The sequence below is a fragment of the Daphnia carinata genome, chromosome 9 (genome assembly GCF_022539665.2).
Source record: "Daphnia carinata strain CSIRO-1 chromosome 9, CSIRO_AGI_Dcar_HiC_V3, whole genome shotgun sequence".
Taxonomy (NCBI): Eukaryota; Metazoa; Arthropoda; class Branchiopoda; order Diplostraca; family Daphniidae; genus Daphnia; species Daphnia carinata.
This window is the reverse complement of record NC_081339.1, coordinates 325,355-351,430: the sequence shown is the minus strand read 5'-3', so window position 1 is coordinate 351,430 and position 26,076 is coordinate 325,355. Positions and strand designations below refer to the sequence as shown.

The following is a 26,076-nucleotide window of genomic DNA, read 5'->3' as shown; positions in this document are numbered from 1 at the left end:
GTGACGGTAAGACTTCATTCGCATAACTCCATTTTATATTTCCGTTTCCCATTTATATCGTATAATTGTGTATTCTTTTATTATCTTTTGGCCTATTAGAATTAAATATATTCGGCATTGTGGTAACGCCTTCCGAGTTCATTTTTTTTATTACAATTTGTCTTTAATAACGTAAACTCATTCTTTCAATTGCTAAAAGAATGCTTTACACTAGCTAACCTCACCGTGCGTCACCAGCCTAGGTTTGGTAAGGCGAAAAACAGATTACTGTGGCTGGTATCAAACTCGGGTCACCCGCATTAGAGTCGCCAAAATTCCGGTCTCGCAGCTTCATTACACCGCTTCTCCCATTCCCCGTCAGGCCGCAGCTTAGTTTTGACGGATAGCTTCTGAAATAGCCTGAAATTTCCTGAACTCACTACGTAAAAGCAGCCAGAAATGCGTCTGCTTTTACAGCAAACGATTAGCTGTCACAGAAAAAAAACATTGTGAGTTCAGCGCCTCACGTGGGAATAAGATAAACTATTTTTTGACGGGAAAAACTTAGCACCGTCTTCACTTTAAAAATTCCCTTTCCTAAAATAATTAATATTAAGTGATATTGCTAAAAAGGATATAGTTTAATGAATATCCTATTGATTATTCTAACTGCGAGGTCTAGGAAACCTTTCCTTGTATGAAAAAAAACATTTCTAAAAAATTAGGTAGTGTCATTAGATATCCCGTACGCTAAACGCGGTGTTCGGTTAATAAATGACTAGCATGCTAGTCAATAAATCTTATAGATAAAAAATTGAAAAAAATTTTGCTAGATAGCGGATTGTTTAATTGCCTTCCGAGTTCATTTTTATTATTACAATTTGTCTTTAATAACGTAAACTCATTCTTTCAATTACTAAAAGAATGCTTTACATAATGGTGGCAGCGATCTATCGAACTCACCCACAATGACGGATAATATTTTTGCTAGTAGGCCTAAACTTTCTCGCACACCTGTATCCGCTACTAAAAGTCCTATTGAGCCAGTTATACAAATTGACGAAGCTGTAGCCAGAACTCTTAATTTTGATAAAACTTCCACTTCAAATCTTGCTGGATCTGATAAGTTTACGGGTAATAAAACTTCGAGGAAGGCAACAAAAACTATTAGGAAATCTGCCTCTCCTGTTTTGAAGCCTAGTGCAATTCCAGATAACCCCCAGTTAAGAAAGTTAAGATCGAACTCTGCATATGAGTTGGTAAAGCCAGTAGACCTTTCAAACGTTCGCAAACCACGGGCCCAAAGTAAAGCTGATACCACGACTGTAAGAAACTCTCCTTCCTTCATAGCCCAACTAGTAAACCATCTTTCACCCAAGAAAACGGTTTCCACAAACACTTCCCCAACAAACGCTTTTTTGAACACCGTCTCGGGCCTTTATAAAAAAAAGAAGACCACCAATGGAAGACCAAATCAACGTCAATCCGTCGAGGTCGAAGAATAGATGCTGTCGAAGAATAGATCGGTCGAAGAATAGATCGGTCGAAGAATAGATGCTGGAGCATCTATTCCAAGAAGTCAAGAAGAAACAGGACAGCATCTTCCAACTACCGAACAGCCAGCTACCGTTCCTACTGCTAGCCATCAAGAGCCTCAAGGAGAGGGAGAAGGACTTCCAATCGAGCGACCCGAAAATCTGGGATCACCTTGTCGCGTTGATGCGTGACATTCAGAGGAATTACGACGCCGAAAAATTAACACTGACGGATTGGAAACAACCGAAGACACTTCTGAAGTACCTGACATCCATTCTGGAGGTGAAAGCCAGTGTACCGATCACGAAGAAGACGAAGAAGCAGACAGAGGAAATTGTGACGGAGCTCAAGGAAATTTTCACGCGACACGCGAGACAGGTTCTGACTTGCCTACACGGACAAATTTACAACATCATAGACCTGCAAGAGGTCACACCAACAAGACAGCGAGAACTTTTCGGGTTCGTTCCAAGACGGGACATCACCGACAGAGATGAGGACGGGAGATACGTCGAAATCATCACCAAAGTAAGCGACATATCAATTCATCTGGAGGAAATTTTGCTGGAGTCCCAACGAACGTTCCTGAAAGAAGTAACCAACCTAGCGTCGTACGTAAAGAAACTGCAGCTGATCAGCAATTTGGGGGTGCTACAGCCGGAAATCATATTCATTTTGGACAAACTGAACAATTTTCCGGAAGCCAACAACCCATTCTTCGCACAGCAGCCGAGCGACATCAAGCCAATAATCACGCAAACGGAACAAAAATTGAGACAATCGCTGACGTTGATACAAACGAGACCAACGCAGCAGCAAAGCACGCCAATCCATCAAACATCGCCGCTGTCGGGAAGCATTCCGAAGAGGAAACGGTCACGCAGAAGAAACTATCGTTCCAATCAGTCACAAACTCGAGCCCGCTTACTCAGCCGATCGGATATAACGCAGGAAGATCTAAGGCAATTACGAACGACACTTCACAACACCCTCAGAATTCACCGGGAAGAACTTTGAAGTTTCTAAGATTTGATCCAAACATGGCGGAATCTTGTTCTCCATCAAGAGCGGCCACGGTCGATGATTTGAACGATTTCCAAAATAATCAACACACTTTTTTCCGTTTACAGCTACTTCACTCTTTTTCTGGAAATCCCTTTGTGCGTTTTGACTCCTGGTTAGAATCTTTTGAAAGTATAGTAGAAGGATCAGGTTGGTCTGAGGGGAAAATTATTCAGATGTTAAGGGCAAAATTGGCTGATAAAGCTTTCTCGATCATGCAGGCAACTTTGAAGGTTCATCCTCACAACTATGCTCTGATTAAAGAATCTCTTCTTGATCATTTTCATGGTGACGAAAATGCTGATTTTTATCAAAAGAAATTTAATAAAGCTAAGCGTAAGCCAGGGAAAAAGATTATAGAATATGCTCATCGTTTGCAGGAAATTTTCAAACGCGCATATCCTGTAGGCTATTCAGAAGCATCTTTCGCTATAATTCTTATGCAAAATTTTATAGAGGGGTTGGATTCCAAATTACAATCGAAAGTTAAATATAAAGAATTTAAGAATTTTAATGATCTTATTTCTGCAACACGAGTGTATGCATTGCGACTGGAAGCCATGGAAACGGATAGGGAAAAACATGATTTTATTAGGGCAGTGACTGCACCGTCTGATACCAAAGACGCAGAATTAAAAGAACTCAAAGAAATAATATTGGAGCAAAAAGAATTCGTCAATAATGCCGTAGCAAATATCAGACAGGGAAGCAAACAAATAGATGACCCTAAAACTGAGAAGGAGGAAATCAAGAGCGCACTTCTTGAACTAACGCAAGCGGGAAGACAATTGCAATTTGATAAAAACGTATCAAGTGCACTCTATAAGAAACAAGTTTCGTTCCAAGCTAGTAACAGTAACCAGGATAGAAATTGGAGACCTACTCAGCCGAATAACAATAACAATGGCGCACAAACTTTCAATAAATTTCCAGATAGACCTACAGCTCATAAACCCCCTTCTAACGATAAGCCTACACCGCCACAGCTGACTTGCAATTTTTGTGGATATAAGGGTCATTCTCAGACAGATTGTCGCAAATATCAACGGCAAAGTTTGGAACAAGCTCAGCCACCAATATGCTATTCATGTCGGGAAATTGGCCATAAATCAAACAACTGTCCAAAGGCAAAAAACCAGAATAGGCCTAACATTCCAGGTCCGCCTCCGAATCAGGGAAACCAATAGGTATCAACTGCAACTTCGGGTCAATTGATAGGGAGCCTCCATTTAAATCCCGACAAGTCGCAAAATTAACAACCATAACGAATGAATCGACACCGAGAATTCCATTGAAAATTCATCAGATCCCATTTCAAGCATTATTTGATACCGGCGCGTCTAAGAATATTATTCACGAGAGATTATTTAAGAAATTACCCCAAAGAGGTCAAGTGATCTGCAGTCAACTTGATTTTGATTTATACGATGTAGGGGAGAAAAAATTACACACGCTGGAAAGAGTTACTTTACCCGTACGATACGGAGAGTCAGTTTTGGAACAAGAGTTTATTGTTACAAATGGTGTTTCTGAGGACTGTATCCTTGGATGGGACGCAATCCAGAAACACGGATTTCGGCTTGATGGAGAAGCCAAGAGCATTTATTTAGCAAGAGATAAGCAGGGATCAGCTATTTCTAGCATTCCGGACCTGGCAATTACTTCGGTCAAAAAGACGACGTTATCTCGTCAGACGTCGCTAGTAATTGCCGCGCAAATGAAAGGGTCATTTCCGTTTGTTCCGCCTAATACAGCTTTTATATCTACCCCAGCAGAAGATTTGCCGGCCGGCGTTTTTATTGAGGAGTTCGTAGGAAAAGTATCGGGAGATGGAAAATATAATATTCTGGTTGAAAATCATTCGTTAAATCAGGTCAAAATTCCTAGGGATACGAAGTTAGGTGGCATCGAAGTTACTACTCAAGCGATTGGAAAAATTTATTTAAATAAAGTTGAGGACAGGCCTAACGTAGTAAAAGAGCCTATTGTAATTCCGAAAGACGACCCTGAATTTCAAACACAGCTCGCTAAATTATTAAATGACTTTCACGACTTGTTCGCTGCAAAAGATTCAGAATTAGGCAACACAGATCTTATAAAACATACAATTGATACACAGGGACGAGGCCCTATTCGACAACGCCCTTACAGAGTTACAAATAATCAAAGAAAATTATTGGAGGATAAGGTACAAGAAATGCTCGATGCCAATGTAATTCAATACTCGCATTCGCCATGGGCTTCACCTGTGGTTTTAGTTGAGAAAAAAAGTGGAGAAGTCAGGTTTTGCGTCGATTATCGAAAATTAAATAGTATCACAAAGAAAGATTCGTTTCCTATGCCAAGGATAGATGAAACATTGGATAAATTGTATGGGAAGAAATTTTTCACTACTCTCGATTTGGCTGCTGAATATTGGCAAATTCAGGTAGATGAGCCAGCTATAGAAAAAACAGCATTTGTTGTAGAAAATAATCTTTACGAATTTAAGCGTATGGCATTTGGCTTGTGCAATGCACCTGCCACATTTCAAAGACTAATGAATTATGTACTGAAAGACGTTTTGGGAAGTAAGGCGTTAGTTTATTTGGATGATGTGATAATCTTTTCTGATAATTTCGAAGACCATTTGAGGGATATTCGTGAAATTTTTCAACTGCTACAGGATGCAAATTTAAAATTAAAACTTAAAAAATGCCAGTTTATTAAACGATCGGTAAATTATTTAGGCCATGTCATTTCGACTGAAGGGATTAAGCCAGATCCAGGGAAAATCGATAAAATAGTGAATTATAAAACACCTTCTTCTGTAGACGAAGTAAGATCATTTTTGGGATTAGCCGGATATTATAGAAGATTTATTCAAAATTTTGGATCAATAGCTAAGCCATTGTCCAGATTAACTCATAAAGACCTTAGCAAAAAACCTTTTGTTTGGGGTACTGAGGAGTGTTGCAACTATTGCCCTCTCTCGTCGGTTGACTGTATTTTAAGTGCTGCCATCTTGTGTGAGCCTTTGTTCGCATGTCTTTCATTATTGTCACCCTTTCACCCCTAGAGGTCAGGTCGAACCTTAGTCGACTTCTGGCCTCTCTTTTACTTAGTCTGGGACTCGGGATTTGGCCCGACGTCCGACAGGACGTAAAGAGGGGGCTCTGCCGTTGGCTGGCCGCCCTCGTGTTAGTCCTTTAAAGAAGGAGCTCTGCAGGATTGCTGGCTTCCCTTCGCGATGTGTTTGTAAATAGTATATGTGTTGTAAGTATTGTGTTTATTTTGTATGTCTGTGTTGAATGCCTTTGTTGTATTTCTGTGCTGTAATGTATGTGTCTTCAATAATGTGTTTTGTTGGTATAAGTGTGTCAAAACTGTAACAGGAGCAAGCTGCCTTTGCGAAATTGCGAACTTCTCTAGTTACGTCCCCAGTATTAGTTTACCCCAATTTCAATGACAAATTTTTACTTTTCACAGACTCATGTGATTATGGAATAGGAGCGGTACTTTCGCAGATACAAAATGGCCACGAACATCCGATAGCATATTCTAGTAGACAATTAACGAAGGCTGAGATGAAATATGCCACTACTGAAAAAGAAGCTCTAGCAGTATCTTTTGGATAAGCCATTTGAAATTATTAGTGATCATCGTCCACTACAGTGGCTTAAGGATCAAAAAGATAACAATGGGAGATTAGGACGATGGGCTATATTATTAGCTGCGACCAATTATGAATTAAAGTATAGGCCTGGTCGTATTCACCAAAATGCTGACTGTTTGTCACGTTTAAAGGTGGCTGGTATTCAAACTGGAAAAAATATTAAATTTATTTGTGTAAAGCAGTTAGAAGATGAACTTTGTATAGCTATTAGGAATTATTTAGAGAAAGGAGAGCTGGATAAAGTTTTTCAACAAACTATGCCACATTGGGTAAAAGAAATTGAATATTTTGAAATTATTGAAGGTACTCTTTATCGGCATGAGTTGCCTTTTCCAAATAGCAAGCGCAGCGAAGTAAATTATCAATTGGTGTTACCTGTATCGCTCCGCCATCTAGTGCTCAAGGAATTACATGATGCACCGATGAGAGGACATTTAGCATTTTATAAAACTTATTTGAAAGTGAAAAACCATTATTATTGGCCTAACATGAGGAGCGATATTAAAGAATATTGCCAAGCTTGCGAAATATGTATAGCTAACACTTCCTCCACATATAGAGCACTTTTGCACCCCCATGAAGTTGCCAAAGCTCCTTTTCAAGTAATTGGTATGGACTTTTTAGGGCCTATTACTCCAATTTCGCCTAACGGAAATAGTTATATTTTAGTTATTACTGATTATTTTAGTCGATGGGTAGAAGCAGTTGCTTTAAAGGATCAAACTGCGTTAACAACAGCCGAGTGTATATATAAGAAGATATGTTAGACGTATTATTTGCTTATCGTCCAAGTGCACCCTCAACACTCGACACCCCTTATTATTTACTCCACGGTACTGTAGATATAGCAACGATAACTCTTATATCTGTCAATTAAAGATGGGGATAGCGTACTCTACGTTAACAGATTAAAACCTTTATCTGTACGAAACAATTAAAATTTCTTGCTTTGGAAGACCGAGCATTGTCCATCATTTGAGACCCCTTTTGAGTTTGAGAGTCGATTTCGTAAAATGATTTCAACTCAAACAATTGACTTATCGAAAAACGAGGATGGGCTTATAGATGAGTTTAATGATTTGTGTGATGTCCAAGAAACTGTAAACCCTTCTGTCGTAAACAACGCACTTCTGGACGAAGATATGAAAATACACACCGGAAATGGATTTGAAAACCAGAAATTTCAAGCAACGGAAAACAAACCAAATTCTATGGAATTACCAATGAAGACGGATTTCATTCAACGGAATTCACAAGATTCTGGAACTTCTCAACAAAATTTGAAAAAAGATGTTCCTCAAACAGTCTCGAACACCGGACGCCCACAAAGAAATCGCAGGAAGCCTATTCGATACACCGCTGGATTTTAATTTGAAACTTTTCATCTCTGATTTAATGATGAAAAAAAAGGGACTATATAAGCTCGCGGCACACAGTAGCAGATATTCAACAGTTCGCATTTTTACAACATGGACTCTCAAGACACTGTTGAATTGAACGAGTGGGACGTCGCCCAAACCATCGAAGTGGCGATGACTTCGCAATTGATCATGGGAGAGGAAGAGCCTGCGGAAAAAAAGTGCAAGCTCGAAGACGGTGAAGTCGAAAGCACCGACGAAGAAGAAGAAATTAAGAGGGAGAAGGATGTAGAGGAGTTTCTGTATCCAGCAGTGACTGAAGAACAACGAAAGCAGAGAGATGAAGCCGACAAGTATTGTGATGACATGTTGGAATCCTACCGAAGCCCAGAAGCCCATTCTGAGGATTCAGAAGACGAATACAACTGGCGTAAGGAAAAGAGGCGTTTCAACAGGGAAATGCGGAAGCGGACCAGGGATTTGGCGGACGAACTTCAACTTCATATCCGTCAGGAAAATTGGAGAAAAGCAGTTGTGAAATTGAAAAGAATTTTGGATCTTGACCCTGAGAATAGGAGCCCACCTCTCTACGGATGGTTTACCGAGGATTGGAATCCTCACTACCGTTGCAGATTCTGCAAGAACAATTAAAGAAGAAAGACAGATGAAGATTTTTTTTTTTTTTTTTTCGTCTTTATAAAATTTATTTCTTTGTTGTAATGCTTTTCTTGTGGCCTATCATATTATTACTTTTGTTTATGTGTTATTTTTCTTATGATTCTATTCTTGTGTCTCTTTGTCAACTTTTAGCATGTTTCGCATTCGCTTATCCGACAAACAATATACTTGTCAGTTAGATACAAATTTTGGGTATACAATTTTAATTTTGACTCTTACGGATAATAAAAAAGGGGAGAAGAAGAAGAAGAAAAAAAGAGGAATTTTTCTTTTCTTTAACGAGCCACAGTTGATGGAGACATTGAAAAAATTAAAAATTAATAATAAATGATAGCTGAAATTCAAATATAGCAAAGAGAAGAGTAGTATTACACTACTGCAATAGAAATTGGATAAGCGAACGGCAAGTTTGCGAATACAGGATGACATATACATATATATATATTCAAATATATATTCTTACAAAATGCCTAAGGACCATACTGGAGATTATCGGCTTTCTCCCTACACCACTCGTCGGCATAGTTCCGACAGATATTGGCGACTACGACAAGACAATTCGACTGAGCCGTAAGCGGGGCCATCTGTCACCCCCCGCACGTCACCTGTTCCGTCCAAGGTACCTTTTCCACCTCAAGTGAATTTGCCATCCCGGATCCGTGTTCCACCCTGGGTCCAATCCAACCCGGCTACACCTCAGGCGACATCCAACCCGGTGCGCGTAAGGCCAATCACTACGCTTATGCCGGAACCCGTACGTTCTTACCCCGCGCGCCCCACCTGGCCTACCCGACACGACTTACACCTGCACGAACTACACCTTCGCACAGGAGTCTTGAAATTAGAGCTACAAAACGCGTTATACGAAGAAAATTGGCAACGATCTTTGGAGAAGCTTCAAGAAATTTTGGAGCTCGCGGAATCGAATAGCGGAACCGAATAGCTCCACCACGAAATTGGGCGCTATCGCAATGGTGGGTGCAGGACGTGTGCCCCACCTGCAGACGACCCAGAAGGCGCCCAAATGGAGCAAGATTCCTGAATCCCAACGATTAAATTGTTGTTTCTTGTTTGTTATTTTTCTCCACACTTGATTCTCTTATAAATGTATCTTGTGTTTATTTAGTAGTTTATTAACCATTATATAAAATCTTGACATGGAATTTGTCTTGTTTCTCTTTCTCAATAAAAAAAAAAAAAGTATAGCGAATGAACAAACATAAAACATGCTACTACAGAATTCGCTAATAATAATAATAAAGAGAATAACCTCTGAGTAAAAAAAAAATATAATAATGAAAAAAAAAAAGAGAAAGGAAAAGACAATAACAAAAAATTCATCATTACTTTTCTGTGTCTTAATTATTTTCATACTTCTATTCCTCACTTTTGTTTTCTATTTTTATTTACAATGTTTTTGCAATATGTTTCGTTCGAATTGACAAAGTATGAAATTCTGTTCCATTTTTTTTATTATTTTATTCAAAATATAAATTAGTAACAGCCATTAACATAATGTTTAAGGTAGTTTACAAAAATTATTATTTACACATTTCATATAATAACAACACTAACACAATACATATTCCGTGTAGGAAACAAGAAACTTTTCTTCTAGATACACAAAATTGTTTTCACACAAAGAAACTTCTTTTTCCTAACACGCTAAGTCCACACTACTTTTCAGTTTCCTTTTCTATCGAACACTGAATTTGTTCCAACACTTCGCAGCAAGCGAAGAAAAAATATTTCTGCTCCCCCAATTTTGCCAGAGGGCAACTAACAAGCCTTCCCTTCCACTCGCGTTCATATTTCAAAAATTCCTCGTTCCTCTCCAAGCGCGTTAGCTCCACCAACCTGTTCATGTTTCACATTTTCTGCCCTCCGTTTCTAGCTAAGTCCCCTTTTCCCTTGCGTTGGACTTAGAAAAAATCGAAAATCTGATTTTGACTTTTGGCGCACGGACTTTTCCGCCGTAAAAATTTTAAACGTTTCTTTTCTTCTCCGCATAATTAAACGAAACAATCTTTTTCAATTATTTCTTTCTGATAAATACGAGCATCTTCTCCTCTTTCCAAGGATACCACTTTCGATTAAAAATAAATTTTCCTTCTGCCTGAAAACACAGTTATAATGCGATGCCCTCTATTTTTCTATCCTTTTGCCGTAGCGCAGCTACTGAAAAGCCGACGGGAGATCGTTGACGTTTCAAAGCTGTCGGAAAATTTTTCACTTTTACTTTCTTTTCTCTTCTTCTTTTGCCTTTTATTTTGTTTCAACTATGTATAATCAAAAATATAAAAAAAAAAAAAAAAAACCAATGTCGATGTAGAATATTTTTGGCCACTGCTCTGTTTAAATTTTTCTTATGTACTGTTTTTTTTATATATTTCTGATATATGTAGAAATTGTGCCTGATAAAATTCCACTTGACACTACACCAAATGAGTGCAACGATATGATTAACAGTCTTCGGTGCGACGATCAAAAAATGACTGCTGCGGAAAATAAATTTGTATTTGACCGTGAACCAGAAATTTTTGGTCATTGGTTACAAACGATTGATGTGGAAATTACTAATTGTCTACTCGAGAAAATTCGCCTATATCAAGATGTGGAAGATAGTAATTTTTCTACACCGATAGGAATTGCTTCTGCCTTAACAGGTCATTTGTCGAATAATCATTTGACATTAGTTTGGGACAAAACATATACTCAACGATCTGAACCAAAAGCTCATGAATCTGGAATTGGAAAATTAATACGAAAAACGGGAAATGATCAAATTTTTCGCCTTCAAGATGACAAAAAACAATTGGATTTTCATTTAACTTTTCAACCGCGTTGTATTCCCATACAAAACTCTTGTTCAAAGAAATCTGATGCCTTTAATATTCTCGGCCAATCAAAACTCTTCGTTACAACGGCGGCCATCATGGAAAATTTGTCGACAATAACATTGGCGGACCCCCCGCGCCACCTGGCGGCCAAAATTTGGACCATTCCGCTACTTTACAATATGTTCGTGATCAACTTACGGACCATGAAAATGAATTATCAAGATTAATTCAAATCTTACAATGTGATTCGAGAAATGCGAAACATGTAAGAGCAATTATTGCAGCACAATATAATGGCTGGTTAGCTGCTTCACATCTAGATCTACCAAAGTGCACAAAATTACAAGCCTTTGGAAACACCGCCACTGTCATCTCGTGTAAACTTTTAAATGTGACTTTTGAAACCGTCGTAACATCTTGCGGACCGCAACCAAAATTTAAAAATTATACAATTAACCTGGACGGTTGAGAACTCGTTAAATATTCGCCGTGTTATTGGACCAATGGATTTGTGAACTTCAATGACATCCTTATGCGTTTCGCAATAACACTTAGAAGCCCGTGAACGCAAGTATCGTGTTACCGGTACAAACTCTTGCGCATTCTTTTCGGTATGAAGATGTGAATTTTTCGACTATGAACATAAAAGTAACCCTGCGTATAGTGAAACCATTATGGATCATATGAGTATAATGGCTGATATTGCCGCAGCTATGAATGAACAGTCACCGAGTGAGTTTTCAACAAATAATCGACCAAGTGTGACCAACGTTTTATTATCAGCATCTGGAGTGAACACTTATACTAGCTGGTGGGAAACTATTAAAAATTTTTTCTTCATCGGTGTACTCTGCCTCCTGGGTTTTCTTTTCTTACGCATCTGTTATGGTTGTGGATTTTTTGGACTCATCTGCAAGCTATGCTTTCGCCCAGTTCAAGAACCGGAACCGGATTTCGCTTACCAAGTATGATTACGGGACGTAATCTCGCACTGCCGGGAGTGATGTAACGAAGTCACAAAAATACAACTTTTTATTATATTTTATCTTCATTGTTTGCTTTCTTTATATTAAAACTATATACTATGTTCTATATTTACTATGCTCTATATTTCTTTTGTTCCCATAAGTTCGTTCGCTTCAGTTCTACAGTTCTTCAGTTCTCTTCAATTCTCTTCAGTTCTCCCTTGTTTTAGTTCCAGTTCCAATTCTAATTTTCATCCTTAGTGCTACAAGTGCTGTTTAATTCCTACAATCTAGTGAGTTAAATTTGTATCTGATTCAATAATTATTGTGAGTGCTTCTCGTCGCTTTTTGTGTGACCGATAGACTTATTATCTTTATTTTTTCCATATAACATCTATCATCTCTATTTTATCTTCGCCACGGCGGTGACGGTAAGACTTCATTCGCATAACTCCATTATTATATTTCCGTTTCCCATTTATATCGTATAATTGTGTATTCTTTTATTATCTTTTGGCCTATTAGAATTAAATATATTCGGCATTGTGGTAACGCCTTCCGATTTCATTTTTTTTATTACAATTTGTCTTTAATAACGTAAACTCATTCTTTCAATTGCTAAAAGAATGCTTTACACTAGCTAACCTCACCGTGCGTCACCAGCTTAGGTTTGGTAAGGCGAAAAACAGATTACTGTGGCTGGTATCAAACTCGGGTCACCCGCATTAGAGTCGCCAAAATTCCGGTCTCGCAGCTTCATTACACCGCTTCTCCCATTCCCCGTCAGGCCGCAGCTTAGTTTTGACGGATAGCTTCTGAAATAGCCTGAAATTTCCTGAACTCACTACGTAAAAGCAGCCAGAAATGCGTCTGCTTTTACAGCAAACGATTAGCTGTCACAGAAAAAAAACATTGTGAGTTCAGCGCCTCACGTGGGAATAAGATAAACTATTTTTTGACGGGAAAAACTTAGCACCGTCTTCACTTTAAAAATTCCCTTTCCTAAAATAATTAATATTAAGTGATATTGCTAAAAAGGATATAGTTTAATGAATATCCTATTGATTAATCTAACTGTGAGGTCTAGGAAACCTTTCCTTGTATGAAAAAAAACATTTCTAAAAAATTAGGTAGTGTCATTAGATATCCCGTACGCTAAACGCGGTGTTCGGTTAATAAATGACTAGCATACTAGTCAATAAATCTTATAGATAAAAAATTTAAAAAAATTTTGCTAGATAGCGGATTGTTTAATTAACACCAGGACATTTTTTTATTTTTTTAGCTTCATTTTTTCTGTCTCTTTTTTCCATTTGCGCTAGGCTCGTTCCGCCATAAGACGCCATGTAAAATGGCCCCAAAAACCCCTAGTGTTCGGACACTTTTGGAGGGTACTGTAAATCCTAAAATATTTTACGTTTAATGGTTCGCTATAAAGGTGAGCTAGGCGTGATGTCACTGGAATAAATGAAACGTAAAAATTAGCAATGAAACGTACTGTATGAAAACGTTCACAAGATCTTGTAAAGCGTAATACTGTGGAGACAGTTATTTAGGAAGCCAGAGGCTAGATGGCGCTAGTGCCCTATGCGAGCTATCTAAATTCCGATCTGGAAGCTCCATTACATCGCTTCTTCCATTCCCCGCCAGGCGGCAGCATAGCTTTGACTTATAGCTTTTGAAATAGCCGAACAAGATAGCTTTTCTAATAGCGCGGTGGTATAGCAGGGTGAGGCATAGCATCCCAGGTTGAGGGGTGGGTGCTGGATAACACCCGAGGTTGAGGTGAGGGTGCTGGATAGCATTCGAGGTTGAGATGATAGCTTATAAGCAGTGTATTGGATTTTGGCAAATCAAATCCGCAAAAAAAAAAATCCAAAGCAAATCCAATTATTTGCGGATTTGCATTGGATTTTTGAATCATTCAACACAGCAAAAGTCCTCGAGTAACCTAACCTAAACTAACCTAAGCTAACTTTAACTAACCTAACCAGTAAAATCCAATTTAATCCACATCCGCAAATGATGTGATTTGGATTTGATTTGATTTGAGGATCTGATTTGTTAAAATCCAATACACTGCTTATAAGGTGCGCGTGATAATAATGGCACTAAAAACTTGCCATATTTACAACAAATATGGAGACAATCCGTCAGTTACAAATGAAAATCTGCATCGCGTTACATTGGATCCCCTGGCGATGCGTAAGTGAATCACTTATTCAATAGATATTTATTACGAGCTTGGAAGAGGTAGGAGGCAAATGGTGCTGAAGATTCGCTGCGTCTCGCAGAGACTATATCTTAGAAAGAAAATAAAAGATTGTCCTGTGCTGCAGGAACAGCGGGGAGAATAAGAGGGGGGGGGGACAGTGGGGGATGTCTCAGGATCCCATTTATCGTTCCCCGTTATAAATGGGATGTGCCACGACTGCTGTAAAGAGCATGCATCCATCTTTTTGCTCTATTCTTCTGACCATAAACGTTATCTCTTTCATCGCTTCGTCTTCACTTTCGTTTGTTGTTCAGATGATTTGTAGTTTAGTAATGAAAGCTGCGCTGTCTTAGTAACGGCTCCACGCTTAACACAAACTAACGCAGGCCAAACGCTCATTGAACAATTTTCTGTTACCCTTCGAGTGCGCAACAGTTGTCTCCAACGGCTGAGTACTAATCTCGAGAAATAACCCCTAAACTGTTCGATGCTTGCTAAAATTAATAGTGGCGCTTCCATTGACGGTCGCCGTATTGCCATGTCATTGATTACACTAGAAATTTAGAAGCTATTAAACGAATAAACTCGGAGAAAATAGTGTCGTGTTTTCTCTTGATGGTAGCGACTCACCTCTCCTTGCTCATGTGCTTTTTTTAAACCAAAATGTTACCTAAAACTGTATCAATGGCTATATGGAAACATCAGCACATTAAAGTGCGAGAATGTTGGCCTGATGGCTGCTTTATTCCGGATTTATCTGGAAAAAAACATCCGGTTCGAAGGTATAGGTAAAGATTCCCTGTGTAGAAAGTATATCGATTAGACGCATACACGTGACGCAGTTGCTTAGAATCCCAAGTTTTTGGTATAAAACAAAAAATGCTTAAAGTGACGATGATTACGGTTAGCTTGACTAAGATCAATATTCGGAAACCGAGGATAGTCTTATCGTTGTAACCACACAACTTGACCTACTTTAATTGCCCAAAATTTTGAAATCTATTTAATTGAACATCGTACCCATTGGTATCCATTGAAATACCGTTTTTTTTTTTACTTACTTTTTTTTGGTGGCGGGGAGGATGCATGAGGTTAATCTTGGTTTAAAGCCTCATTGACATCACTGTCGTGTACAGTCGGTGTATCTTACAATTATGATGCATCATTCTAGCCTAAATGGATTTTCACGGTTAAAATTGGCGTTTCTTATTTCGTTCCGCTTTCTGTGTTTTCCTTTACAATGAAAGGCAATACAATGTTCAACGAAAGCGTAGATTACTTCAATTAGTGTAGCCGTGAATAATCGAGTGGTACAGTGTAATATCAGAGAAACAAAACGTTGAACGGGTGATAATGACAATAACTGCCAAACAAAAACACTGGTTTTTTCACCAATTGTTAACGTGTTTCCTAATGGCTGGATTGAACTTATGCATACAATCTAGCCCTTTTCATTGGTATGTTTTGACTTTATGCTCGAATGAATAGTTATTTAAAATCCAAGTCACTCTGCTTCGGGTAAATAATGTATGATATCCATGAATCATGACATTAGCGCGTATTTACGGTTGATACTGTTTAGCAATTTTTCTTTTTCTTTTTTCATGGTTTCGTTGTTTGATTTAGTTTACGTTTATTGGCCTACCTTCGATTTTTTGTTAAATAGAAATGTTAAGGTAGGATTCGCTAGAAGCCATTCCCGTGATGTGAGACTGTTTTACCTAACTGGTGGACCTGTTATAAGAAAAATCTGTTTGAATTGTAAACATAAAATTAATAGTTAGCCGCTCGCAAGAAGAAAGCTTGTTGTTGCTTGCCAGAGATGTTAAATGAATACATTGTATGGAACTACTTGTCGACCGAACCAAACAATCACTGCATATTACCAATCATTACTTAATTTCAATGAACTTATAATTGAGAAATCAAACCATTCAATTTTTAGCTCATCAATGATTATGTATATTTCACTTTCGGGCACTATTTCAACAGATCTAGAGAAAGTTTTAAAATCTGTTGCTTATGTATTTGGCATAAAAATTTATTGAAGTTCTCCTTCTCAACTTGCTTAAACATTTATACCTTCCAAAGGTACCATACCTGGTAATTAGCGTAACAATGTATCAACAAAAGTGCGTGATTCAAAGCATACTGTACGTGGGTAAATTTAGGATTTCCTGTTTCTATTTTATTCAAAATTAAAATAATGTATTCCGATGACATCCTGGATGTCCGTTTCTTTCATCATCTTTCATTTGGACTTTACACGCTTTTGTATAGCCGTATGTCCCATGCTCCCATATCAGGGCAACTGCACATTCGTTAGAAACGTCACGTGTACTGCAAGGTAGTGCAAAATACGGGTCTGGATACGTAGGGAAGGCCACAGTTTAAATGTAGCTTCAAGAAATCCCCAAGCTTCTCGTCACTTTACTTTTTTCAACACCCCCCCCCCCCCCCTTTTTTCCCTTCTTTTTTTCTTTTTTTTTTCCTGCTTAAAATGCATCGTTTCCATATTCTTTGCCTTTGTCTCGGGGGTAGGACTATACCGACAACTATCCTTTACTATGTCTGTTCTTTAGTTTTTTATAAGGAAGAAACACTAAGCTTTCGCCTTTGACACAATAGATCACCATAGTCAAAGATACTATGTGGTGTATAGTTTAAATAGAATCAGTCATTTTCTTCGTAGCGAGAAAGCCATCGTTTTCATAAGAATCATAGCAAATTTCAGGTGAACGACATACGACGGTAACGCATCTTTCCCGACGCTGTAGCTAGAACCCTTCTCATTTTAGTATAAAAAGGGAAAGAAGTCAATGGAGTGAACGTCAATTTATACGTCATGAATTTGCGTGATTGAATGGAAATTTGTACATTTTGAAGAATGGACCGTGAGGTGGGCAGTTGCCCGCGTCTTCTACATTCGAAATGAAGATGAACATCCATTTAAGTTTATCCATGAAAACCTTCCGGTTTGAAAATCGGTGTCTGCGTATTCTGCTGAAAAGGTAGCAAACGCATGTAGGGCTTTATCGTTGCCCATAATTTCTCCATGCATATGATTCATGCTGGTTCTTTATTTAATCCTGCACCGAGATAGAGTGAGCTACACCGTTTCCGACCATTTCTAGATGAGCTCGGAAGGAAACATCCATCAGCACAAGGTTTAGAATGGCAACGACTCAACTACGACCTTCTATACAAATAGGCTGTACACGTATGTGCTATACGTGGTATCCACATTATAGTATCTGGCTGTCTTTGTCGACTGTGTCAGCTCAGGACGCGTCCAGATTGAATATCAAATGCACAAAAGGGGAGGGGGACGGGTCGTGGTCCATGACGTGTCCGGATATTAAGAAAGTGTCTGGCTACGGTAAACATCATGCTAGCAGGACTGGAGTTATTCAATCTGTCCAAAACCGGACAACTCAACGTTTAGGCTGCTGTTTTCAACAGCTCAAACATAAATTACTTTCAAGCTAACTTTTGTCGACCCCAATGCCCTGAACTCCGTTCTGTGTTGTGATAGACTTACATAAATCATGAAATGGCAGTGAACGACGACGGATACTTGATAGGCTTCTGTTTTCATATCAAACTTAAGACGTATGGCGTATGATGGAGTTTGGAAGCGCAAAGTGGTGATACTGGTATGTGTACTGCAACGGGTCTCATGTGAAGCGAATTTTAGCCAAGCCACAACGAGATATGCAAGGAAGAGATAACTCTGTACGCTGGTAAGTAAACCACTGAGGGGAATTCTTAAAATGTATGACAATCGCTGCGATACGCATTATTGAATTGTTGAAATCCCGTTTTCTGCGAACCATTGTTTAACATTCTGAAAAATGTTGGTTAATTTAATGTTTATTAAATTTTTTATTTAACGCGTTATTAACTACGGTCAAACAGTTTGTATAGTTAATTATAGAATGATGGATGTAATATTTTGTGTAAAAATAGCAGAATACAGATCTTTTGCGCGTAGAATATTCTGTATTGAGTAGTTCGTTGTTTTGTTAAATTTATCCAATCGATTAGTCACAGAAAGGACTATTTCATTCTAGAAGGAAACGTAAAAAAAAATGCATTCACATGCCAACGTTGGGTGATACGCATGTTTACCTTACCATAAAGCTTCTTGTATTTGCAGTTTCAAGTCGACAATAATAAAAGAACGTTAAGATACTCGTACAGAGATCATGGAAAATATTATGAATTGAGTTTATAATGAGCAGTGCGAAACCGTCAGAACAGGTCATAAAATACTGCACGTGGGACGCAACATGGCAGCGAAAACATCTGAAAAGCTTCGCCTACCGTAAGTTTACAATTTTTAATTATCAAGTTTAGCTAACCTCCGCATGTTACCACCATAACTCATCATTACAGCAAAACGTCGCCTACAGCTAGTTTAAAACACCATCGAAATCCAAGTAGCTTTTTTCAATACGAATTTCCCGTCATCAGTGCCTCATCTCTATAAGAATTACTGCAACCCATAGCAACGGCAAATTTCACAGCGTCGAAGCCGAGGACTCAGTATAGCATATATTTGGCTTCCTTGGTTACTGATTAACATTCGCCAAGTTGTGTTTGTGCAAGATCTTATTTTATATTTGACATCTCAAGTCCTATAGATGAATCCATTCGTCCTTTTATGTTTTATTTATTTTTTGCCGTAACATGCGTATTGCCAATGCTATGGTGGTCTGCATGTACACCAACTGTCGTTGTAAGCCAGCTTAGCCTCATCGCTGGTGAATTATTGAGGCTGGCTTTGACGAGAACTTTATTACAGTCTGGCGTAGCACTTGACAGTTTCCCTTGAAGCTTAAAAACTATTGAATGATCAGTTACTTTCTCTCGGACAGTTTTCCAAATGATCTGAGGTACATTTTTATGGCATTGTGTGGATATGAGTGCCGCTGTAACGTCAAGCAATCGGATGCAAAGTATTTACCAACCGGATAGAATGAAAAGAAGAAGCAAAATAGGAATCAGTTCGAAACCATTGCAGAAATGTGATCATCGCTTAAAAGCCAATTGCCATTAGCAGCCTAATTTGAGCCATAACGCCTAAAATATGCGCAGACCTTAACAGGCCGAACTGTTTCACCGGGTTAATCTAACAAAAAATAATAATAATGCTAATAATAAAATATGAGATCCATTGCAAAAATGACAAGTCGGCGCACTTTTGGCTGACTACCAGTTGCCGTGGTAACTGTTTCATATAATATCTAGGGAGATGCAAAAACCAAAAAAAAAATATAAAATAAAAACGAATATGAAATAAAAAATAAATATTGAAAATGTGAAAAGAGGGAGCTCAACGATATGTACGGGAAGAAGAAACGAAATGAAATGTGGTATATAACCAACGATGCCCTTGCAAAAGGTCGCTTTGAGTCACGCTTAATTGCTTATTAGGTGACAGATGTCAATCCCAAAATGGGTTTCTTGTCATCGGGCAACGTGCAGCCGGGTGAAGTCCAATTTCTGTTTGTGCACAAAGTAAAAAAATGAAATAAATGTAGAAAAGAGGAAAAGCAAAAACTGGTGGGATAAAGACGTAGCCATTAAATGGCCCATTTGGCCGTTGCTGGCATCCCCCAAATGCACTCAATGGTGTCAATCACCTAGTTACAACTCATACTAGTCCTTTAAGCATTTGTGCTAATGGCAAACGTTATCGCCGTATTATCTATTAAAAATCTTTAAAAAGAAGCCGCATTAGAAATCCGAATTTTGCGCTAGGAACCGACAGTTGAGCGTAGCATTTTTAACAACTATAACAGCTAAAAATGAGATAACTCTCTCGCCAGCCTTCCATTCGACGAGATGAAATTGGTGCATTTAACCATGGCTGATACCCATGATAAAAAAACAAAACAAAAAAAAACATAAGGTTTACTGTGCGGGTTTGTTTTAAGTGCTGAACACTGTACAGCATGACAAAACGAAGAATAAAAGATTTTGTGACCGTTTATTCCAGTTCCATTCTGCAGGTGATTACAGGATTCAGCTTATGTTACAATAGCCGGGAATGCTTCGGAAAATTATACGAAAGAAATAACATTGAAACGTCGTTCCTTGTATGTTTTTTATGCTTAAACTTTGTTTTCTCAAAGCAATGATATCAACATTAGAGAAGAAAAAAAACATGAAAACGAGAACAACAGTCTGACAAATAAATAATAATCCTAATGAAAAAAGGTCATCGTCAACTGGCAGGTTATGTTTTGAAATGAGTTGGCTATGTGCTAGAAATTTCCGCATAGTTCAGTAAACGTTGGTGATCTGCTTCATTCCAGATTGACTGCAAAATCTATTTTCGGGTTTGACATTTGTAACTGTCAACAATGATGAGCAAACCACGTTGATGATGTCAGAACGACTCCCATCAAAGTCAGATCTAAAAGAAAAAAAAAACACAGTGGACAAAGAAAATCTACTTTACACCTACGAGCAAGTATCAGTCGGATATGAGAGAATAAGAACTAGGTTGATCTACTTGAAATCCGAGTATCATTATCGTGATGCGAACATAGCAGAGATACCGGTGACGTCATTGCGATGCTAGCATACAGTATGTGTTGGCTGTTTTTTTTCTGCCTGGCATACGTATATTTACTAAACACCTACGGAGAAATTATATAAACTAACAGAAATCGTGTTCTTTTGGTGCAACATCATCAAATAAGAAGGCCTTTGGGCGGCTGTGTTTCATGGCTATATAACTTAAGCTTTCACGGCGACGCAAAACAAATGTGACACGTATAAAATTTGAGTTTTGAATTTCTGTCGAACCACAGTATACATTAGTTGTTGGTTACGAAGACACTGAAACTCACCTAGAATTCTGGCGATGGATGAGGAACCATTCGTAAAAGCTCCGTGCCGAGTATTGGCACTGGCGGCTGAGGAATTTGGAGATGGTTTAGCTAATTTGACAGCAACACGATTTCCAGGTACAGTCGGAGACGTGGTAGAGGACAGATTTCTTAGGACTCTAATATCAGATGTATCCGACTCTTCGAACAAGCCGAGGATGTGTGAGGTACATCGAAGCGGTAAGACGATGAAGTGGCCTTGGGTGAAAGCGTTCAGGCCCCTCGTTCTTTCCAGTTTATCAATGAAGCTTGCGATCCAATACATTGGCAAACGGAGCGTAGAACTAGTTCGTTTCAATCTTAAGGAATCGATGATGCCATTCTGAACCGAATGCGTGATAAACTGTTTCTCTGCGGGAATCTTTGGAAACGTTTCGAAAAAATATCGTGAATACCGTATCTTTTTTAATGTCATTAAAAAAATGTTTGCCTTTACTGGAATAGATGCCAAAGACCAGGAAAGTTGCGGAGCTGGCGTCGCCTCCATTCCACTGCAATTGGCAATTATGGTTTCGTTGACCATGCTCTCGTCGACAACGCCTTTCGACACCGTTACAAACGGGTGTCCTTTAGGCCCATCTATATAGTGCCGTGAAAACAAAAAAAAAATATCTCCATGCTCGCGAATTACATAAACAGAATCGATTCAACTATGGAACATTGTTAGCGGAAAATGGAACCCAATACGGCACACGCGTTTGCTTTGAGAAACGCTATTAGGCGAAGAATGAATCCAAATAGCCCAGATCATTTACTGCCCGGCATAGTAGTGTATAGAGCACATTAATGTACGATATACAGTACCTACCGACGTCTCTATTGTATGCAGTAGGCTATCTATTTACCGTATCGAACGAGATCATTACGTAACTGTTCACCAACAAACAGCAACTTGTAAAAAAAAAACCTTTGTCGCCAACCAAGTACGTTGTTTGGCAACAGACGTTTGTAGGCCTACATGCTACAAAAAAGAAAAAAGGGAAGCGGAAAGAATTAACTTTCATCATTGGCTGCTTATTATGTATGACATAGTTGTCTGGGGACTTCATAAGTCATCACTTGTATGATCTTCAAAATGATCGCCGCCAAGCACCGTAACTGTATCATACTTTTTGCTACTATAGGAACTGTAGTCGTGCGCCAGATTGTTGACATTTTCAAGAGGTTTTGAATCTGAGATGGTTTTCTTTTTCTGGTGAAGACCTTTTTTCTTTCTTTTTTCATTCCCACCCCACTCCCCCCCCCCATCCCCGCCTTTTTTCAAACGTAGCAGTGTGATATGAGAATGAAACGCACAAAAATGGCCTCGAGGGAAAGTGGATCGGCCGGATGCAAGTCACAAATTGCTCCACTTACTATGGCAATCAACGGAGAGACTTCGCTTTGTTACAATACCTTGCTTTCTTGTCAGTTGGTCGCTAGGCAACACCCTCTTTGCTTTGATTTTCACATGATGGCTGTACTGATGTTGATACTTCACGTGAAATCCGAGAACATCCCATTCGTCAGGTGAAATAATATATCATTCACTTGATGAGTTCGCGTTTTGCAATCCCTGGAACTTTTTAATGGAACTCTTAAATGTCGAGTACTATATAACTTAAATACATATACAACTAACTTTTATATATGTACATCTGTCGACATTAGATTTGTTTTAGGTGATATCGATGTTTTGATTTTGTTCAACTTGTCTGCGGTTTTACGAAGGTTAATGTGAAACATTTCCCGGAACATTTACCAGTAGGCCGACAAATTTGTTCTGAAATTAGCGCGGATTTTTGCTCATTTTATTTTATTTTTTTATATTTTTTCCTAATCTGCCTCAACACCCCCTCCCCCACCCACTCCCTTGTTATACTTCACGTTGCAGAATAGCGCTTTAAACACTTAGATTTTCTTGTCATTTTTGTTTAAATTCTTCATTCTTTTCCCTCCATGTTTAAGGATTAGTATCAAAGTTGCGAGCTGCGGATCTCATATAAGAAAAATAAAGTGGCCTAGTCGAGGACGGCATCACTATTCTTGTAGAACATTTGTTCAATGGCAATAGGTAAAAATGACGATCGACGGCAAATGTGCACTTACCTATGACATAAAACTGTGCTTCTCGGTCAGCTGTCTCGAATCCCGGTGCTTCGGCGGAAACTTCGCAGCGGTAGAGACCACTCGTTGCAGCGTCCACGTTCGTTAGCAACACGTTCGTAGAACTCGACGATTGAGTCTTTGCAACAACAAGGCACCCAATACGTGCAGATTAGTACTGTCGCATGTAAAGTATGTAGTAGGAAGAAAGTTATTCTTCTCAATACTTTAGGCTTGCTACCATAGAACTTCTTGCGTTTAGTCATGGTGCAACCAGAGCGCAAACTAATGGTTTTTCTATTATTATAATTTTTTGAATTTTTCACAAACTCTTCAGTTTGATGTTTATTTCTTTATTTCTCCGTTTTGTTTTGGTATTTTTTCTTTTCTTTTCTTTTTTTTTTAATTTTTAAACGACTTACCTTGATTCTAACGCCTGAGACGTTATAAATGCGGTGCGCTGGAGTTTCTTTGGGCATATAACGAAAGAATTCATTGCCGTCCTTATACCAGCGGAGAAAGTAAAGAGTTTCGGCACTATTCAGTTGATATTGGCAAATTAATTGATGGTCTTCGCCCATTTTGACGGCTTCCGGCACAGAGAACTCAATGATTTGCAAACAGCTGGCCCCTAGAAAATACATATGAAATTCGTTTTATTTACTCCATTGCATCAATATTAACACCACGTGTACCTATAGCTTGTAATATTTAATAGCGAAAAATGTCGTTCTGTCTGTCAATAGGGAGTCAACTGCCCTTTTGTTTATATATAAAGCAGCAACCCTCCTAGCTGTACTACAACGACGCGACTGCTGTTAATCTTTTCCAAGTAGCCCCTATCTCTGACTATAGGCTTGGGTTTTCTATTATGTAAACGGTGGGGTTTACGGCATTTTCCCCCTCTCTTGCTATTCACGCAACCAGAAACATTATTTGTAGTTTTTTTTAAATTCATGTCACATTCTAGTGTGGGTACCACAATATATGCTCACATGTGGCATTCTCGACAATGATGCCATTACGCGCGCATACCAAGTCAAATTTGATTGGCTACACGCCACAATAAGAAAAAAAAATGTATTATTGCGCTCGTATTATCGGCCAAAAAATTGAAATAGTTTGGAACAAATTCTAATTCTTAAGGCAATGTAAAGCAGCATGTTGTTCTATTCTTCCAAACAAGGTACGGTGTACATTTTTATAGACGTTTAAATTTCTACTTTAATAGTCTACATGGAAGATGTTTTTGTAACAAGACAAGATTACCTTTCCTTGCTTTAAATCAAAATTGACTCTTGAAAACAATCAGTCCATTTTCTGCGCTTATGACGTGCGCCACAGGACAAATTTAAAAATCGTTCGTCTGCAAAGGATCATCCAGTCAGCTTGCCAATAGCTGGAAATGGTCAGATTTCCTTTCCAAATGGCACGAGCTTAACATGAAAATTGTCTGAGCATGTTTCTTTTAAATGTCCGAGGGCCAAGTAAAATGCTCGTACAAAAAGCTGACAAGAACGCAATTCAACAACGCAATGCGCCAAGGATGTCTCCTAATGTAACAACATGCTATACCTGTGAATAAGACTGTCCAGCTTCCGATGAAGTTGATTGAAATAAAGAAAACCGACAGGGGAACACGAAATACGAACATTTTACATTTTTTTTTTTTTACAGCAGACCGTTGAGCAAGTATAGGGAGATGTAACCCAAGCGAATTATAACTGATAGACACGCCGAACTGTAAAGCCTCGGAAGCTCAACTGAGACGGGAAAGAGAATTGCATCTGCTTTTGATGTCCTTTGCACACAAGACGCAGCAAAGAGAAGGCGTGAAAGAGAAGAGTGACTATAGCCTCTGCTTTTTGCTGCGGCCTCGAGACGGGAAAGAAAACGTTGAATAGTCTTATTTTCTTTGCTACACGCACTGAGACTAATGCGCATGCACCGTTTGCCCTACAGCATGTGACACTCTAGTCTTTCAGATCGACACTTTGACCTGGTTCAACTCACCCTGCGAAGCGTTTAAGCCTTTGACAGGAAGGAGGCAAAAAACAACGAATCAAACGGTCTTTTTTTTTTCGTCCTCCGTATTCAATCGGATAAGTACATTCTATTTTCTTTTTGGTTTTTAAGTTCCTCCTTACCAGCCCTATGAGGCACAATTCTAAATAATGACGTTCCATTTTTTTAAGAGCTTACCTTTCATTCCGAGATGTGGAGCCTTCGCGTTGAAATCAGAGTGTTATTTGTTGACTGGGTGGACGTGGTTACGTACGGTTTTGGTTGTATTCACCATATTCCACATATGTTTTTTATTCAACGAAATGGTAACAATAAAAGGACGTTGTTATCCTCTTCTGATTTTCGTCGGCCAGATGCAATCCGAGTTGGTTTTCCATCTAAATTCATTAAATAATTTTAAGTAAGTAAATGTTGACGAAATATATCGTTACCGTCTTGTTGAGGCTTACGTGTGTATAACGTATGCGGATAAATATAGAAATAAAATTTCCTTAAAAAAATGTATAGCTAAAAAAATGAAAATAAAAATAAGGGAATACAGGATGTTGCATGAAAAAGTCATGAAGACAACGAATAGTGTCAGTACCAACTGCGTTTTTGTCCGTAGGCATGTATATCATGCAGGCTCTCTCTTGCAAAGGCTTTCTATCTGCAACTTGAGAGGGAGAGGCTCTTGTTCGAGCTTTTGGTTTCCGATTTCCATTACTGTGCGACGGATCAACTCGGTGGCGTTTTTATTCGCCTGTGCCGAGAGGTGGTCTTCGTATACCATCGAC

At 38.7% G+C, this 26,076-nt stretch overlaps 1 protein-coding gene across 1 annotated transcript; it reads right to left on the bottom strand.

The window, feature by feature from the left end:
- Positions 1-20,266: 20,266 nt before the first annotated feature.
- Positions 20,267-25,052, bottom strand: LOC130697315 (uncharacterized). The gene is made up of 6 exons (XM_057520233.2): positions 24,851-25,052; positions 23,698-23,906; positions 23,279-23,414; positions 21,627-21,769; positions 21,152-21,551; positions 20,267-20,712 (listed from the first exon to the last, which is right to left on the bottom strand). The coding sequence occupies exons 1-6, from the start codon at positions 24,927-24,929 to the stop codon at positions 20,654-20,656; spliced, it is 1,026 nt and encodes a 341-aa protein (XP_057376216.1). The 5' UTR covers positions 24,930-25,052; the 3' UTR covers positions 20,267-20,653.
- Positions 25,053-26,076: the final 1,024 nt, after the last annotated feature.